General features: G+C 38.6%; 1 protein-coding gene across 9 annotated transcripts in view; it reads left to right on the forward strand.

Moving 5' to 3' along the window:
* Positions 1 to 19,826, forward strand: part of LOC127581156 (general transcription factor II-I-like) — a 124,943-nt gene that overhangs the window by 29,980 nt on the left and 75,137 nt on the right. For all 9 annotated transcript variants that reach the window (XM_052035206.1, XM_052035209.1, XM_052035207.1 and 6 more), the window contains 6 exons: positions 1,515 to 1,652; positions 4,609 to 4,792; positions 5,851 to 5,879; positions 8,976 to 9,027; positions 14,998 to 15,047; positions 19,127 to 19,198. In XM_052035206.1, the coding sequence (XP_051891166.1) occupies positions 1,515 to 1,652; positions 4,609 to 4,792; positions 5,851 to 5,879; positions 8,976 to 9,027; positions 14,998 to 15,047; positions 19,127 to 19,198 (525 nt within the window). The remainder of the gene's footprint in view (positions 1 to 1,514; positions 1,653 to 4,608; positions 4,793 to 5,850; positions 5,880 to 8,975; positions 9,028 to 14,997; positions 15,048 to 19,126; positions 19,199 to 19,826) is intronic.

Here is a 19,826-nt window from a genome sequence, read left to right on the forward strand (position 1 = left end):
CTTTGAATTTCCTCTGGCTCCTTACTTCTTCCCCTGTGTGATGCTCACCATTTCCTTCTCTGTCTGCCTTTCCTTAAGCTCTGTGTGACCATATCAATAAAAATATGCTATCCTTGTAACTTTCAGCCTTGGTGAATGCACTATGGTGTCAATAGCAGCGCAGAAGTCTTGAAGCCTTGCACTCAAGCTGGCCAGCTGGAGGCACCTTCTGCAGAGGTCCTCCAAAATGCAAAGAGCATCTCAGAATTCCGGCATGCTTTAGTTCCTGTGTAATTTTAGTTTGACTGGCAACAATGAAACGCTAAGCTTCTGTTTTCATGTTGATTTCACTTTACAGTGGCTGGGAGAGTGAATAATTTACAAGACTTTAATAACACTTTGCATCTTGCAAAGCAAGTAAATGGCTTGTGGTATCTTCAAGAATTTGTACAAGAATATGTAAAGCAGAAGTTTGGCAAGTTTACTAATAGTTTAGATTCAGTTTGTAAACTATCCCAACAGCAATGGACTTTGCTTGCTGTCATAGCCAGTGAAGTTAGATGCTCTGCTGTTAAGATTGAGTTAGACAATGGCAGAAGATGGCCCTTTCAAAAAAAACACTGGTGGGTATGTTTACTGGAAGGGCAGAGTAGGAAAGGAATAGTCTCCAAGGGTTGGGTTTTGCTGTCAAGAATGAGCTGGTCTGGTATTCCACCCTATCCCTTATTGCATCAGCAAATTCACATGGCACTCAGTTCACACTAAAGTGGAACCAGCTTACAATAATCATCAGCACATATGCCCCGATGGAAGCTGCAGGTGAGCCCATGGAATTATTTCTGTTCTGATTTTGAGAATTGGCAAGGAAGGAGCATGGAAAGCAAACTTTAAGTGAGTTGCCCTCCTGATGAAATGATTAGAGCTTAACCTTGCATAAACAACAGCCGGTTTTATCAGACACTAGTCGATGGTCTCGTGCAACACCTTTTGAGTTGTGCACTGTCCCTGTTAGATTATGCCATTGTCTGAGTGACTACAAATGGGATAGAAATGAATGACGAAATTTGCTGCTATCTCCAGTGCTGCCTTTGATTATCCAAGTAAAAAAAATACTTTTACTCAGATAGTCAACCCCACCCGTAAGCTCATGTTTCCTGCTACATTGACTTTGGAAGGTTTGTCTATCCATTGTGGTGATATCCTGTTGAAGCCCATGCAGAAGTTGTTGGGAGCAAACAATGCACAGTACTTTACATTTAGCTTGAAATAACTTGGTTACAGTATGTATGTACTGTGTTTCCATCCAGTGAGTAATATGTTTAGGTAAAACAGAGGTTGAGATTGATCATTACCATCACAATTAAAAAAATTATATGCTTGAAGCATTTTTGTTCCAGATATATAATTTAAATTGTTTAATGTTATACATTTTTAAAATCTGTTTATTTAATGCAATGCATATATTATTAGTTTGCTTTGTGAATTTGCAGTGGTATCCTAATAAGTCTCCTAACAATTTTTTGGTTTGAATTTAGGTGTGGCTGAAGATCAAAAGGCAGCTCAAAGGCTAGGAAGTAAAGCTATACCTTGTGTGACTCCAACTGGTATGGATAACCAGGCTGACATTGAAAAGTTCAGAAAATCAGTTGAGGATTTGTTCTGCTTGCTTTATGGTACTGTTCTACTTCAGTTTTCCGTGTACAAACAAAAGACAGTATTGTGATTATTTGCTAATATTGGATTAGGTCACTAAGCATCTTTTGTAAAGCATTTCAATAGGTTTGTAATTAAAAGAATCTTGTTAATAGGGAAAGAGAATGTACCATTTGTCAAAACTTAATGGTTCAAACAGTCGTGTTCGCCATGTCTTAAGCTGCTTCATAAGACCATTAGAATTAGGAAAAGGATGTTACTGATGGGAACAGCTCAAATGAAGATTGAAAATATTGGGGCAAGCCAGTAAGCTAATTGAAAGCTGTAAGCTCAAGCTAAACTCGTGGCTCTTTGACGCTCAAGTTAATTCAAAATTATGTTCCTAATATGTGTCATAAAGTTGGTTCAGATTGATTGGCAGCTGTATGTTAATTGTTAGTGGTCGCATGTATCTCAGTTGCAGTAGTTGAGAAAGATTTCAAATATAACAAGACTTCAAGTGTCCTGTGTCTCTGTATGGTTATAAAATGAGTACAGACATGCTTTTGCTTTTCCAACCTGTCTTTGAAGACATTCACGCTGTGAAGTTAGTTTGCAACGTTTTCATTGAGACATTTTTAATGTGGTACTCTTAGAAACCATGGATTTCTGTCTTTGGCAGATGAAAAACTCAAAGTTTCCCTTAAATAGAATGCTTGTTTTTGATTAGGATTAGGCCTTAAATGAAAATCCATGCCATTGTAAAAGCTCCATTGGATAGTGTTCGGTCAGATTACCCTTTAATTAGTTTGTTTATATCCTCACAGTTCTGATATTGCCCTTGCCCAGAATCTATTATTGAGAACTATCATTGCTTTAGTATATGATTTTGTTTTACTGTGCCCAATGTGTTTGCCTACACTCTCTTGTGTAGGTTATTCCTGTTACTGAGTAAACTTATTAGTAGTTTTTTTCTTCTCTCATTTAAATCTGTTATTTGTCATTGATGTTCTTTTTAAAAAAACATACAATTCTTCTGTAGATGATGAAAGTTGCTTGTTTCAAACAATGCTTGCTTTAAGAGATTTTTATTTTAGACATTCAATAGACTAGATATTATTGTCAGTAAGTGCCATTTGTTTTGTAAGATTCTTGACAGCCTTAAGGAACTCTAGTTCTTTGTTAGAAGTTAAAAAAAAATTGCTTTTTTCCTGATGACCAACAGGGACTGACAATATTCATGAGTGACAGAAAATTAATTTTTTAAACATCCTGCAGATGTTGGAAATCTGAAAACAAAACTGGAAAATGCTAGAAATGCTCAAATATGTGAAAAGAGAAACTGAATTGATGTTTCAGACTAAGGCCCTTGGTCAGAACTTGAAAAGAGCAAAAGTTAGTTCTAAGTTGCAGGTGAATATGGCAAAAAGAATATTTGTGATAGGTTGAAGCTGGAGTTGCTGTAAGATGAGTTGTTAATGGCGTACGGTAGTGTAGCGGTTGGTGTAACGCTATTACAGCGCCAGCGACCCAGGTTCCATTCCGGCCGCTGTCTGTAAGGAGTACATTCTCTCCATGTCTGCATGGGTTTCATCTGGGTGTTCCGGTTTCCTCCCACATTCCAAAGACCTACAGGTTAGGAGCTGTGGGCATGCTATGTTGGCCCCGGAGGCGTGGTGACACCTGTGGGCTGCCCCCAGAACACTACGCAAAAGATGCATTTCACTGTGTGTTTTGATGTAGATGTGACTAATAAAGATATCTTATTCAGATGATAAAACTATGATTGTTTGCAAATAGTAGGTCAGAGCATGGAGAGGGAATTAAAAAAAACTGAGCCAATATCATAGATGATTATAGTTGGAGAGTTCAGTATTGAGTTTGGAAGGCTACAATATGCCCAGAATGAAGATGAGGTGCAGAGCTATTCCTCAAGCTTGCATTGGGCCTCATTATAACGATGCAGGAGGACACAGATGGAGAAGTCAGGTTAGGAAAGGGATGGAGAATTAACAGCAACAGTGCTGCCAAGTTAGTATACACCATTCAGTGCTTACAGTGCACATTAGCTGACTGGTGGAGCATCTGTGCTCAGTCCACAGAGCAACTCTAAGCATTCATTTGCCTGCCACTTTAATACTTTATTCCACTTCCACTCTGACTTTTCTGTTCTGTGGCCTCCTGCACTGTTCTAGTAAGGATAATTGCAAGCATGAGAGAAAGCTCGTCTTCCAGCTGGGCACATTGCAACTTTCAGACTCGATTGAATTCTCTGACCTACGATAGCTTACTTTGTCTATTTGAACTACTCATTGGTCATTTGTCTGTGATATTGACACATTTTTCCCTCTTCATTAGCCCACCCTGCTCTGTAATTTGCAACATACCACACTTCTTTGTCAGCCTCTAACAGATCCCATTCTCTTATACAGTAAACTTCTGAAGTTTTAGTAATTATCTTTGGAAGCTTTTTACATAAAATGAACCTCCCAAGAGTTCATGTTATCCAGCCAATACTTAAAGACCGAATGCAAGTCAGTCAGTTGTTTCATTAACAAAATTTAAAAGACACCTGGACAGGTACGTGAATAGGAAAAGTTTAGAGGGATATGGGCAAGTGGGACTAGCTTAGATAGGTGTCTCTGTTGGCACGGACCAGTTGGACCAAAGGGCCTCTTTCCATAGTGTATGACACCATTAGTCTAACTTGGTTAACTCATCCATGGCATCTGATAAATGCCACTTGTTAACGATGTAATAGGCCCCACTTCAAAAGAAGTTCTATAAAACTTGGGGGAAAAATGTTAGTTGGGTAGATATATTCAAAAGTGATTTTTTTTTCTTTGTTTAAATAGTTTATCTTGGAGCCCAAAATATCTTTCAGTCTGGCATTTGTGTTCACAGCACCATACTTCTCAATGTTATGCTAATCTGCCTATGTACGTGTCAACAGTTTTCTTCTATTAACTTCAGTCCATTTATTTCTCTCAATTTCAGGTAAAGCTCTTGGAAAACCTGCTCCAATCCCTGTGCCTTATGAAAAGATCTTTAAGGACCCTGCTGCTGTAGCAATACAAGGATTACCTGATGGTGTATGCTTTAAACATCCATCAAAATATGACACTACAACATTAAAAAAGATTTTGGAGCAAAAGTCAAAAATTATATTTACAGTAAAGAGGTAAACTTTCTCCTGAAGTGTAATTATTAAGCTAAAGTTTAATTTTTTTTCTGTAGCCATTTGTAGAATTTGGCCGCAACGTAGTACTTGCTGTGTTTAAAAAGTGTTTTGTTTTCCATTTGAAGCTGTTCCATAAGGGAACTTGACTTCTACACCTTAAGTTTATTCCAAATCCCAGAAGTTATTTAAGGTCGAGAGGTTTCCTCATCTGTGATGCATTGTTTTTGGTTATTTTATGATTCCTTCTAATTTGTGCACTTTCTTGCTCTTGTTGGGCTCTGCATATGATTTGAGTACTGCAGTAATTGTCTCTGCAGTCCGCTAATTACGTTTTGACACTAAAGATTATGAATAAACTGGAATAAATGCACATGTAGGGAAATGCTTCAACTATTTTATGAAACAATTTTGCCTTGGATGTTAGTGTTTTTATCATTAGAATAATTTATGATTTTTTTATCTACTTGAGCCTAATGGTGTGTTGATTGCAAAATTGAAATAACTTTATCAGGATTACTTATGGAATTGTTTTTCATTGTGCACGTTAACAGTTCTGTCCTGTTTCATGAACTGTTGTGCATAGTTCATGTTGTCTGGCAGTAATTTTTCACAGCTAGGAGAGCAGTAATGAGTAGCACTTGAAATGCATAGTGGATTTATGAAGGCATCCTATACAAGAATCTTTCAATTCCAAAAACTACAGGTGTTGTTAGAAGACCAATGTGAATATTTCTTCAGCAAACTCAACATTTGAAGTTCACATTTTTGAAAGTTACCTTTACTACATGATTAGCCTATAGCTAAATGACCTAATTTGTTGTTCATTTCATTTTTGAGGAAAATTTCAATGTTTCCAACAGACAAGATTTCCAAGATTCATTTGATCTGTGTAATTTCATGTAATACTACTTATTTTGCCTGACAGTTGAAACAGATGTTCTACAAAACATGCTAATTATCCTTTATCTTTGTATTCATTCAAATGTATGAGAGTAAGATGTTGAATTATTTGAAGTCTGTACATGGTTATCATTAATATGCCATCACTTTTAATCCAGGCCATTTCTGGACACTGCCATTCAACATGGTAAGTTGCACGCAGTATATAACCTAGCTTGCAAAGTTTTTTAAAATAACACTTGTGCTATTGTAATGAATACGTAGTTTGTCAGTTCAAATATACTATAATTATAAATATTTCCATGGAGTTCCTCATGATCCATTTAGCAATGTGATGCATGAAAATGTGAGAATTTTACAGACAACGATTGGTTTCTTTAACACGTATTTTGAAGTGGGTTCTGAGATGATAGAAAAGTCTAAACAGTAATGTCAGGAATTAAGAAAACCACTAGCACATGAACAGATTGAAGTTAGCATCTGTTCTTTTGCACTTTGTTTTCATGGTGTACGAGGTTGAAGAAAAAGTGCTGTATGAATAGTAGAATTATGATGAGCTTGTAATATGTGGGAAGTGTATAATCGTGATCCCAGGTGTTAGCTTCAAGGCCTGTTGCTCAGGATAGAAGGTGGAGTGTACTAACTCCTAGGTGAGTTAACTTGATAGCAGATTAACTGAAAAGGCCAGACTGTTTAAATATCTGAAGCATGCACTCTCAATGCCATCCAACCTTTTGAAGAATATATCAAATGAGGATGAGTGGCAATGTACAACATTGCTCCATTTTCTCAAGGGGATTTTTAAAAAAAAATGACACTTACTTATAAATGGATTTTGAATATGGGGTACACATTACATTTAAAATCTAAGATTCATACAAGCACTTAAGCAGTGTTTCAACAAACAAACTGCTGGAGGAACTCGGGTCAGACAGCATCTGTGGAGGGAAGTGGACAGTCATCCTTTTGGGTCGAGACCCTTCATGAGTCCAAATGTAGGGTCTCAACCTGAAATGTCGACTGTTCATTTCTCTTTACAGATGCTGCCTGACCCACCAAGTTCTTCCAGCAGTTTTTTGCTCCACATTCCAGCATTTGCATTCCTGTGTCTCTAAGCAGTGTATCAGTCCAGTCATTCAAATGATGATGGCTAACTTGGCAGTCATTAATCATTGTAATCGAAACATTCTTTCCACCCCTAACTCCCACTCTCCACAAAGACTGCTAGGGGCTGCCCTTCTGAGGAATGTTATGAATCAAGGGTTCAAAGTGAATTAGCTTGGGGTTCAAAGTGAATTAGCTTGGAGTTCAAAGCAATGAATGTCACAAAATTGATAAACCTTGGAAAGAAAGTGTTTGAACCACCTTTTCCAAAAAAAAACAGTTAATTATCTTTTATATTTGTCATTAATATACCAAACTCCCAGGTGTAATTATATTTCACTTTGCTGATTCTCAAGTTAAAACATTCTGTGATAAGTGGTTTCTATTTCAAAATATTGCCAGCTTCGCATTAACGTATATATAAATATACAATGAAAATTTCCTACTATCTGAAGGCAGAATAGTACAGATTATAGGTTATAATAGGTTTTTTTAAATACATTATTTTTTAAGTACAAACATTTCCCTGACTGTGGTAGCTATTTTGACAGATTTAGGACTTGACAAAAACACAAGCTGCTTTACGAGAATCTGACATTCTCCTAACTTAAAAGATGGTGCTTGTTTACATACATAATGAGCTATAGAAAGATTAAATATCCAGTATTTGTGAGCTTTGGGTGTTAACCTGACCTCATTCGGACCTATTTTGTAAATCTGAGTTGTAATAGTACTAAAATTTTCCATGGACATAATGTATGCTCATCCTCTCTACTGCCAGGGTACTTCTGCAGTTAACAATACATGTCTTTGTGATGGTTAGAACTACTCATTGCAATATGGAAGCATTGCTTATTAAAATAATCTAATGGCAATCATTGTTATTCATGTCCCAGTGGTACAATTACTAAAGAACAGGCAGGTGCGTGGTTAAACCTATCCTAAAGATATAGCCCATCACCTCACAATTGAATGGTTCAAAGTTGCCTTGCATTCACGGGTAGATATAAACTGTTGATGGAGAAAATTAAACTACTTTGTAGAATGTCTGTTGAAAACACTGTATCTGCCAGTAGAGGGTCATAGAGCTTGTACCTGATGCTCTGAATGGTCTCAAGCAAGCAAAGTAAGTGAATGGAAAGAAATACAAGTTGTGAAGTGGGGCATGACACATTACAGGGGCACAGCAAATCGTTGTACAGTAGAAATGAAGGAAAAAGCAACCTGTCTTTTTTGAGAGTTGGGGGGGGGGGGGTGGGGGGAAGAATTAAGTACCCTTTTGTGTGGGGTACTTTATATTGACAATGCTATTCGTAGTTGGTGGAGATTGTTAAACGTGCAAATCAAGCCTGGTGACTGGAGTGCTCAAAATTAATTGTTGATTGCATAAAATTGATCTATCCTCCACTCCCTACGGTTGTCGTGAGAAGTCATTGTGCTTTTCTTGTAGTTCCCTTTACGATTTGCCCCTACTTCAGCTGTTTGCTGTTGCTCGTGATAAGACGTTCCCCACTTGCCAACATTGGCATGTACAGTTTGTCAATAGATATTCTACAAACTAACTCAATGCGCGATGTGATAAGTTTTAGTAAGGCCCCCAAACCTCTAGTATTGGGACATTAAATACCCTGTTTAAATTTTTATTCCTTTAGATATTAAATGTTGAAGATTTGAAAAAATGCTTTTTGTGTTTGAGTCTATAATTACTGAAGATGTAACCTAGTCTACTCGCCATGTTCAAATAAATTCTAATCACCCATAATTTGCTGCTACTACCACCAGTTTTTCTAGCTTTAGATTTCTTCCAGTTTGAATAATCCTGTTGTGTGTACTGCAATTACTGTTCCTAGTGTTCATGTTATCAGAATGAATTGCAACTACTGGTTTTATGGATGACCCTAATGCACACAAAATGAACTGCTATTTTCACATTTCCTTTATTCTGGGGTTAATCTTTCATTCATCTGTTAATTTTATTTTTCCCCCTCAAAGCTTTGTAATTGTTTTTAATATACAAATTCAGTGTGAAATAAAAGGCATAACGTTTTTGGGTATTGTGTTTTAGTTATGTGAGATATAAAGCTGAAGTTGTGCAGGTTTTTTCACATGAATATTGAATTAGGGATTGTTGTCTAAGCAAGCCACTCGTTTACAAATTAACATTTCTGCTTTTCCATAGTGGAAACAAAACGGCCAACTGGGAAGGAGAATACACAGATGCCACCTGGCAGGTAGGTTGTTTTTTCTGTCCTTTAATGATTTATCAATATAATCTGCATAAATCCTTAGTCTATACTCAATTGCTTATTTGAATGTGCAAAAGATGGCATATATATTTTCATCTGGAGGTTAGTTTGTACTTAGTTTTGGAAGGGTATTTTGTGTGGGTATTTCCTTTTGAAGGTACTCTTCTATAACTTTCTCGAGATATGAAGAAATTAGTAGAACTTTCTTTGCATTTCTTTACTAAAGCCCTCTTGCTATGTGATCTTGATCTATTATCCTGAACCTGTTTGTGTTTGCCTGTCTCTTCCATCTGGTTTTCCCTCTTACCAATTTTGGTGTCTCTTTGATTGTGTACTTTTGTGATTTGTCTGCTCCAGAATTTCCCATTCCCACACCTATATTTTGTTTTTCTTTCCATTCACTTACTTTGCTTGCTATAATACTCATTACAACACAGGATGCCATTCAATGCATCAGGTACATGTCGGCTTCCAACAGAGCAATCCCATCAGTCCTATTCTTCTCTTCTCCCCCACCCTCATTTCCTTATAGTTTATTCTGTTGCGATGCTCCGCAACTTCCCTTTGATTCTTTTGCTAATTATTCATATTGGACAGTTTTGCCTAGTTTGGATACATCCAAATCATCAAAAATGTAGATTTTAAATAGCTGAAGCATCCACTATAAAAATATTCCTTTTACTCATACTAAATTCTATCTTTAAACCAGTCTGATCTCAATGGAAAAAATATTTTTGCCTTTCCTTGAACCCTTAATTGATGGAGTAATCTTCCTTGAGGCATCTTGGGACTATGGCAGAATCTAGTGAATTTTGGGAAATTACTAGTAGTATATCATCTCTGTAGCAACCTCTTTTTCAGAACTCTAGGATATAGGACATCCAAGGTCATGGGATTGGTCAGCTTTGAGTCTCATTTTTCTCAGTACTACTCCATTGATATTAATTGCATTAACTCTCTTTAGACTGTTACTTTTCCACTGCTTTTGCCACATTGTGGCTTCTGCCATGAAAACAGGAAGATGGTTACTTTTTGGTCATATTTGTATTCCTTATTATAACCTCTCTTGTCCCCACCACTCTGGACATCCATTCCCCATCATGACAGCCTCACCGCCCTTTTTTTCTTGACCAGAGACAGAACCAGTCCCCTTCGACGAACACTCTCCTTTGCCTGGCTCAACTTGTCCTCACCCTTAACAACTTTACTTTTGATTCCTCTCACTTTCTACAGACCAAGGGCGCAGCTATGGGGACTCGCATGGGCCCCAGCTATGCCTGCCTCATCGTTGGCTATGTTGAACAGTCTCTGTTCCAAGCCTACTCCGGCCCCATTCCTCAACTCTCTGCGCTGTATCGACAACTGCATTGGTGCCACCTCTTGTGCCTGTGTGGAACTTGGCAGTTTCATAAATTTTCGCCACTAATTTTCACTCAGCTCTCCAATTCACTTGGACTATCTCTGACACCTCTCTCTCCTTCCTCGATCTTTCCGTCTCCATCTCAGAAGATTCCTTATCCACTGACATCTTCTGCAAATGCACTGATGCCCACAGCTACCTCGATTACAGCTCCTCCCACCCTGTCTCTTGCAAGGACGCTATCCTTTTTACTCAATTTCTCCGCCTCCGCTGCATCTGCTCCCATGATGAGGCTTTCCACTCCAGGACATCGAGATGTCCAACTTCTTTTCTAATCGGCCCTCCCCCCCCCGACTATGGTCGAGAGAGCTTGAACCCATATCTCTGCCATTTTCTGTACCTTTGCTCTCACCCCCACCCCTCCCAGACCCAACAAGGATAGGGTCCACCTTGTCCTCATATTTCATCCCACCAGCCTACATATCCAACAAATCATTCTCCGCCATGTCCACCATCTCCAAGGGGACCTCACCACCAAGCATATCTTCCCCTCCCCATCCCTTTCTGCCTTTCGCAGGGACCGCGCTCTCTGCGACTTCCTTATTCACTCCTCCTCCCCGCCCATCCCGCTCCCACCCCAGGAACTTTCTACTGCACTCGCCATAGGTGCAACACCTGCCCCTACACCACCTCCATCCAGGGACCCAAACAGTCCTTTCAGGTGAGACAGCTGCACCTCCCTGAATATCATCTGCATTTGGTATTGGTTTACTATTGTCACCTGTACCGAGGTACAGTGAAAAACTTGTCTTGCATACCGATCGTGCAGGTCAATTCATTACACTGGGTTAGTACAGAGTGCATTGATGTAGTACAGGTAAAAACAATAACAGTACAGAGTAAAGTGTCACAGCTACAGAGAAAGTGCAGTGCAATAATGTGCAAGGTCACAACAAGGTAGATCGTGAGGTCAAGAGTCCATCTCATCATATAAGGGAACCGTTCAATAGCCTTATCACAGTGGGGTAGAAGCTGTCCTTGAGTCTGGTGGTAGTGTTCTCAGGCTCCTGTATCTTCTACCTGATGGAAGAGGAGAGAAGAGAGAATGACCTGGGTGGTTGGGTTCTTTGATTATGCTGGCTGCTTCACGAAGACATCGAGAGGTAAAGACTCTAAGGAGGGGAGGCTGGTGTCCGCGATGCGCTGGGCTGTGTCCACAACTCTCTGCAGTTTCTTGCGGTTCTGGGCAGAGCGGTTGCTGTACCAAGCCATGATGCATCCAGGTAGGATGCTTTCTCTGGTGCATCCATAAAAGTTGGTGAGTGTCAAAGGGGACAAACCAAATTTCTTTAGCCTCCTGAGGAAGTAGAGGTGCTGGTGAGCTTTCTTGGCTGTGGCATCTATGTGATTTGACCAGGACATGCTATTGGTGGTGATCACTCCCAGGAACTTGAAGCTCTCAACCCTCTCGACTTCAGCACTGTTGGAGGTAGACAGGTGCATGTACACTGCCCCCTTTCCTGAAGTCAGTGATCAGCCATTTTGTTTTGTTGACATTGAGGGAAAGGTTGTTATCATGACACCATGTCACTAAGCTCTCTATCTCCTTCCTGTACTCCGACTCATCGCTGTTTGAGATACGGTCTGCAACGGTGGTATCATCTGCAAACTTGTAGATGTTTGAGCAGAATCTGGCCACGCAGTCATGAGTGTATAGGGAGTAGAGGGCTGACGCTGCAGCTTTGTGGGGCACCAGTGTTGAGAATAATCGTGCAGGAGGTGTTGCTGCCTGTCCTCACTGATTGCGGTCTAGAAAGTTAATGGTTAGAAAGTCAAAGATCCAGTTACAGAGGGAGTTGTTGAGTCCTAGGTCTTGGAGTTTGGTGACAAGCCACTGGTCAGTAGTCATTGAGGCATGTTACCTTGCTTTTCTCGGTGCTCCAAATGTGGCCTCCTCTACATTGGTGAGACCAAATGCAGACTAGGTAACCATTTCACAACACCTGCGCTCTGTCTGTAACTGCAACCTGTATCTTCCCGTTGCCAGTCACTTCAACTCCCCCTCCCCCTCCCACACTATCACTGATATGATAGTCCTCGGCCTCCTCCACTGCCAGGAGAATTCCAAGCACAAACCGGAGGAACAGCACCTCATTTTTGCATTTTGGAACCTTGCAGCCTAATGGCAAGAATATTGAATTCTCCCACTTTAGGTAATCACAACGCTACCCACCCCCCCCCACCCCACCACCACCACCATGTTTTTTTTCTCTTCTTCCCTTTCCTAGTCTTTTTTTCCTCCTCCCTCTTCTTGTCTTTGACCCATCCCCTGGTGGATCTGCCCTCCCCTGCACCTGCCTATCACTATATCTTACCTGCATCTACCTATCACCACCCTATGCTTACCCCGCCTCCCCTCTTCTTTCCACCTATCACTGCTCTGCTTTTCCCTCCTATATACTGGTCTTCCCCTTTTCCTATTGTTATGTACCAGCAACAATAGAAACACAACAAACCAGGTTGCCACGTTAAAATCTACTTATTAATAGCTACTTGTAATAATAAGAGAAAAGAAAACATTAGATATTGATTAAACTAAACCAAAGTGTGTGTGTGTAACTAGTTCCCAAACCACCCAGTCTAGGAATAGTTCTCAAAGTTTTATGATGGCAAATCAGTTCAGTTCAGCAAATCATGAAGTAGAACGATAAGCAAAGGCTTCTGAAAACCACGTTAGGATGTAGAGAGAAGGAGTTTACGAAATCCACAAGTTCCATGATGGAACTAATGTGACGCCTCAATCACTGAAGATCTCCATGGGTTTGTTCCAAAGTAACTGCCATGCCGAGGGCACTCGATACGTGGCCACCCACAGATATACCTGATTCCTGGCACAGGTTAACGACAAAGTGGACTCCATAGATTGCTTCAAAAATCCATGTATGGATGTAAAGTGACAGTTACAACGGTTGTGCTTCACCTATAGATACAGAGACTGGCAGTCAGTGCTACTAACTTTTACGTCTCTCTCTTAGTTTGTCTGTACCATTGACAACACATCAGTGAATTCCCTTCAGATTTGTATGTCATTCCAGTTATAGACACTGTTTCTGCTCCCACTTGTAGCAGTCAGATAAAACCACACACACTGCCATTCAGGCATCTTAAAGGGACGCTCATCAAGTAGCAGCCTGGCTCGTAACACTCTCTTCAGTCATGAAGGGTCCTGACCTGAAATGTTGACCACCTGCTTTTCTCCATGGATGCTGCCTGGCCTGCTGAGTACCTCCAGCATCACTCTGTTTTTCACTCTGGAACTCAAGTTAACTTTGCTCCTCTCTTTTTACTTGGAAGTTATTATCCCTTTGTATCTTTTTTTGCTGGTTTACTCTATGATCACTCTTCTGTAGAGAATCCTTCTGTGTGATTACTGATTAATCCTTGAAACACTTCAAGATGTATAATAGATTTTCCGTTGTTTCTGAGATGCATTGTTTGCAAGGGGATTTTCTGCTCTCCAGCCAAAATCTTGTGCTTCAATTATTTTAATTTGTTATGAATAAAATAAGTTATTTCTAGTTCTTAAACTACTTCCCTTATTTAAGAAAACAAGGAATATGCTAGTACCTACAGATCAACCATTTGTTGTTCCTTGGTGTTATTTTCTAATCTTGGGGGCTGAGATGCACTGTTTTCAGGGTTTCCCAGATGATTTGCTAAGTACGTCTAATAATCACATTGAAAGAGTACCTCTGTGGAGTAGATCACTGTGTTTGCCTCGTCACAGCTCGACTTCTCCAACATTGAGAATTGCTTGCTTGGTGTTGAATTGGAAACCCTCCAGAACCAGCTGTGACTAGCCTATGGCTGTTGATTTGAATTTCAGGTGGTATGTCTTTTTTATGCTGCCTATAATTAGTGTGATTTCTGCATCAGCTTGTGATTATTACACACTACTTTTAGGTGCGTATGTCATCACTGGTCACTTCCTGGTGCAACAGAGCTAGCTTGCCTCTTAAATTGAGATATTATGGCTGAAACAGGTGCTGGATGTCAGAGGAACTGAGTCTGAACCACAAAACAATATGGCACAACATGGGGCGAGTGAACGTGAGATTTTTGGAAGCTTCAGTGGAAATAGCCTTGGTACAATGTAGGAATAATGGAAGATCTAGAATTCTTCCAAACATATGGTTAGAAGCCAGTGGGAGAGCCAGTAGTAGTGAATTATGTGTTTTTTTTAAATGCTGAGAAATGTTACAATTTGGAGTGCAATGCTTGGTAAAAGCAAGCTCAGTAACATTCAAAGAATAACTTACTTGGTACCACAGACTTGGAGGGAAGAGTTGGGCTGACTATAGCTGTTTGAAAGAACTAATGCTGGGCCAAATGGCCTTCTGTACTATAATATTCTTATACATGTATTCTAAATAACTATTTAGAGTTATAATATGGTATAATATCTAAAGTTAAACCTGAGTTGACCTCCTGGAAAGGAAAGGCTAGAGGAACGTAACTTGTATTTTCTGTACTTACAGAAAAGTAATAACAAACCATGGCAAAAGTGAATATATTTGAATGTTTTTATTTTATAGCTTTGTTCCAGTTAAGGTGAAAACTGAGCCATGTGATGATAACCAACCGAGTAAGTGCTACTTTCTAAAATTATGTATACTTTTAATTAAAGGAAAAATAATGGATGTTGATGTGTTATCTGGAGTACTTAATTACAACATTTTTAGCAACGTTTGTGTCTTCCACTTACATTAGGTTTACAAGGAAATTTATGAAGTAGTGATAGTTTTGGCATTCAGAGGTAACAATATTGGGGAACGTATTGAGGATGGTTTCAATTGCACCATATTGTATGATAGTTTCAGACCAGGAATAACTATAATTGATCTACTCATCGCCCAGTTCTAGGGTCACCATTATTGCTATTCTTTCTGGAAGTCTGAAGATGCTGGAAATCTGAAAAGTAACAAAAAAAATGTTGGAAATGCTCAGAAGTTCAGGCTGCATCTGCGAAGAGAGAAACAGTGAATGTTTTGGCTGTTAGCAGGGAAGGTCACCAAACTGAAACATGAGTAATGCTGCTTTCCTCGAATGTTGTTTGAGCTGCTGAGCATTTTGGCCATTTTTTGTTTTACATCAGTAAAGTTAATCTTCATTAGACCTCCAGAGGAAGGTGACCAAAATAGTATCAGGTACTCCAGGTGCAATTCTAAAGGCATGTGAAATTGTAGTAAGATGTCTTTGCATTCTAATTCATTTTAACCCTTAACTTGCATGTATATTTTTCATGATTCACATTCTCTGGGAGAGAGAAAATAGAAAAGCAGAATTTTGTTGGGTGGGTGAGGTTGGGGGCAGGGAAGTAATTCATAGTAAACAGCCTCACCTTACACAGACTCTTCATCCAAGTCATTGATGTAAATTGTAATTAGCTGAGCATTGTTCCTTGTGGTACCCTTATAATTATGGCCTGCCAGCTGGGAATGACCTAATGTTTGCTGATTTTATGCATTATGGCACCTTGTCAAAAACCTTCATGAAGATCTTGTGTTTCATATTTTCTTCCAACATAAGAGGAGGCCATTCAATCCACTCAGTCTATGTCAGCTTTTAATGTAATCCCATTTCCCCCACTTATTTCCCCTTTAACCTATTCTCTCATTTGCCCATTAAGTCCACTCAGATTCTACCTGAATTCCACATGACAGAAAAGCAAAGATAATTCAAACTATAATTTACTTTTATTCATTTATATTCCCTTTCATTACTTTAAGTTGACTTTGTTGAAGCATGATATAACTTTTCTGTGTGTCTGTTGCTACATCTCCCATACTGATTTGTAGCGTTTGTCATACTAACTGATAGTTACTCCTTGTCTTCAATGTACCTCCTTTCTTGAATAGTGGGGTTACATTTGCTAACGTAATGTTGCCCATCTAAAATTTAAGGAGTATTTGGAAGATCGAAAGCAATGCATTTATTATCCTTGTAGCCTCTTAAAGCTCATAAGTATTGCTATCAGATCTGGGAAGTTTTTATGGCCATCAGTCCCATTTAATTTTTCCACTACTGTCTCTTTACAAGTATTAATGGCTCTTCATTTTTCTGGGCCTTGTTTCCCCACTATGTCCAGAATATTTTCATTTTCATCTGTGAAGACATACAATGGTCACTGTCATTTCCTTATTTCCCATTATAATTTCTACCTTCTCAGCTTATTAGGGGCTTGTTTTGCTAACCAGTTTTCCAATAGCATTTCTGTGATTTCCAGTTTGCTTTGATATTCTCTTTTTTTTCCACTAATTTCGTTGTAATACTTTGAATTCTAAAATCCACCCACTTGGGCTTCCTACTTTTTTGATTATGTGCCTCCTTTTCCTTCAACCTAATGCTATTTTTAATTTCTCTTATTAGTCAGAATTGGACTACCCTTCCTATAAGATTTTTTTATTCCTTAGAATGTTTATTCATTGCAAGTTGTGAATTATTATTTAAATGTTTGTCATTGCTTATCTACTGTTATAGCTCGAGGAACTCATCTTCTGACTAGGAACATTAAAGTCTTCCGGACTCGACATTGAGTTCAACAATTTCAGATAATCAGCGTTTCCAGCATTTTTAGTTCAGATTTGCAGCATTCTCTCCACGTTCTTTTGGTAATTTCAGATTATTTAGCATTTATACCTCCTGTAGACGTCTGTTACATTGGGAAATAACAAATGTAACTCCTTTATTCAAAGAGGAAGGAAGACAGAGCAGGAAACTACAGGTCAGATAGTTTAACATGTGTCATTGGGAAAATGATAGAAGCAATTATTGAAGACAGTGGGCATTTAGGAAATTCAAGGTAATTAGGCAACGTCAACATGGCTTTGTGAAAAGAAAATTATTTTTGACCAATTTATTGCAGTTCTTTTAAGAATTAACCTGTGATATAGATGAAGGGAAATACTAAGATGTCCAGAATGCAATTGATAAGGTGCTGCATTTAAGGTTACTTTGGATGTAACCTTAACCTTCACCCTTTTAGGATGTAACACTTTGACATGGTACCCTGGTGTTTAATTCACAAGGTTAATATGCAGGTAATATAAGTAATTGAAAAGCAAACTTTTTATTTATTGCTAGGGGATTGCTAGGAGATAGTTATGGTCTGCAAATTTAGTAAGGATGTTAGTGTGTTGGAAGCAGTTCAGAGGTTACTGGACTGGGTGGGGTGTCTTATGAGGAAAGATTGGTCAGGCTATGCTTGTATCAGCTGGAGCTTGGGGAGCGATTTGAATGGAATGTTTAAGATCCTGGTGGTAGTACTGTAGAAAGGATGGTTCCAGTTGAGGGAAATCTAAAACTGAGTCGGTGTTTAAAAATGAATTGTCCATTTAAAGTGGATGAGGTTAATTTTTTTTCTCTTAATGGATCATGAGAATTCACCTTTGGAACTCTTCCATAAAGATATTCAAAGACTTCATTAACATCACTCTTAAGGCAAAGGCAAATATTTTCTTGATACCAAAAGGATTGAAAGGATACTGCGGATAGATAGGAGCATGAGTTGAGGTTACAGTCTGATCAGTCATGATCTTTTTGAATGGCAGAAAAGGTTCTGGGCTGAGTGCTGCTGCTAATTCATATATTTGTATAGCACCTATAACACTTCAGATGATCAGGCCATTACTTTCTTAACTTAATGAAAGGAGTGTAGTTTTGGCATTTTATCGAATTTCTTTTAAAGTCAAGTAGAAATCAGGAGATTTAATGAGTATTAAAGTTATGAGAGGCAGTTAGTGAGTTGGTGATTAAAGGCAGAAATTAAAGATCATCAGTGGAATAAAGGAAAAGCTTGTCTTTTTACAAATTGTATTGTCAGGATACGAAATCCACTTCTAGAACCAATGATCGCAGCATATTCCGTAATAACTTTTAAAAAGGAAAGTGGAGAAGAATGTGAAAAGATGGGGGGGAGAAATGAGTACGTGGCTACCAGCTGTCATGGCAAATGCAGTCATTGCAATAGACTAATGGCCTTTTTCCTTAAGTCTACAACCGTTTAGGTCAAGAGTGAAGTATGTTTAAATATGCATGAAATTAGAGTGTAGGTTTAATTGCTATTCAATTCAAATCATGTAACTTTAACACTGCACACCTGAGCTCTTAAAATTAATCTCAAAGTTACTAAACTGCTTGTGAACAAATTTGTATTATTGAATGCATCATGGGGTGATTTATGTACACTTCACTGGTTGATTTAGGGGCGAAAAAAACCTAATATTGAAATCAAAAGTTGTACTTATTAAATGGGATTGTTTACTTGTCAAGATTGATGTTATGTGGAAAGGTAATGTGCCAGTGATATTTTAAATTGAAGACTAGATACAACACAGCTGACAGAATTACCATAAATGATCCCAGTGCAGCTAATGTTGTCACCATTTTTTATCTGAGTGTAAATATTGCAATATGACTGTCGATAAGGAGACCACTGGGATTGGCTATGATTAAATAGCCTACTACATTCATTGCTAAGAACCACATCTGAATAATTAATACTTAGGACCATTCCCTCTTTTTGTTCTAGTATCTGAAGCAGTTTCCTAACTGTTGATCTCTTCATAAGGATAATAAATAGAAAGAAAATATCTTCAGTCTCTGCTTTTACTCTGAAATTTTCCTAATTCTCAATAGAACTTTCATTTTTCAAAACGTTTTTAGGTACATCAGTTGAATCAGTTCCAATCAAAGCTGAAGCGGAAGATCCAGATTATTATCGATACAGTGTTCAAGGTAATGTGGAAATCTTGCTCTATAAAAGATCTGTTATTGCAGATAACAAGCTTTGGCATGTGGTAAATTGGTTCAGCATGTTTTTAATGAAATCAGTTTCACTAAAACATGAATATATTAGTCATATATATTTGTTTTCTACTGATGGGTCTTTACACAGTGCATTCCAAAGCAGTGTTTTTTAAAAAAAACATGAACGTAGTCTATTGGCAGGCATTGTCTATTATGCAAATTCAAGGCATTCCAAATTTGAAACACAATTTTTCGGAGTTCAAGATTAAAGAAGTATGAAGAGAAAGAGAATTGCAGAAGTAGAAAGGATAGGTTATGATGGTGCAGAATGTTGGAGGAAAGAGACACAAGTTGGTTCTGGACAGGTGGAAAAGATTAGAGCAGGTACGGGTGACGAGCATACTGTTTGCCTGAGAAAATACAGATTGTCAGTGAGTGGAAGATGAAAGATAAATAGAATGTATTTGGTGACTAGACCTTCACAGTCCTCTTTGGTAGAGTGTTCCAAAGATTCATTACCCTCTGGCTGAAGAAATCTCTTCTCGTCTTTGATCTGAAAGACTAACTCGTAATTTTGAAGCTGTGATCTTTGGTTATAGGCAACTCATCCAAGGAA

The sequence above is a fragment of the Pristis pectinata genome, chromosome 21, assembly GCF_009764475.1.
Source record: "Pristis pectinata isolate sPriPec2 chromosome 21, sPriPec2.1.pri, whole genome shotgun sequence".
NCBI lineage: Eukaryota > Metazoa > Chordata > Chondrichthyes > Rhinopristiformes > Pristidae > Pristis > Pristis pectinata.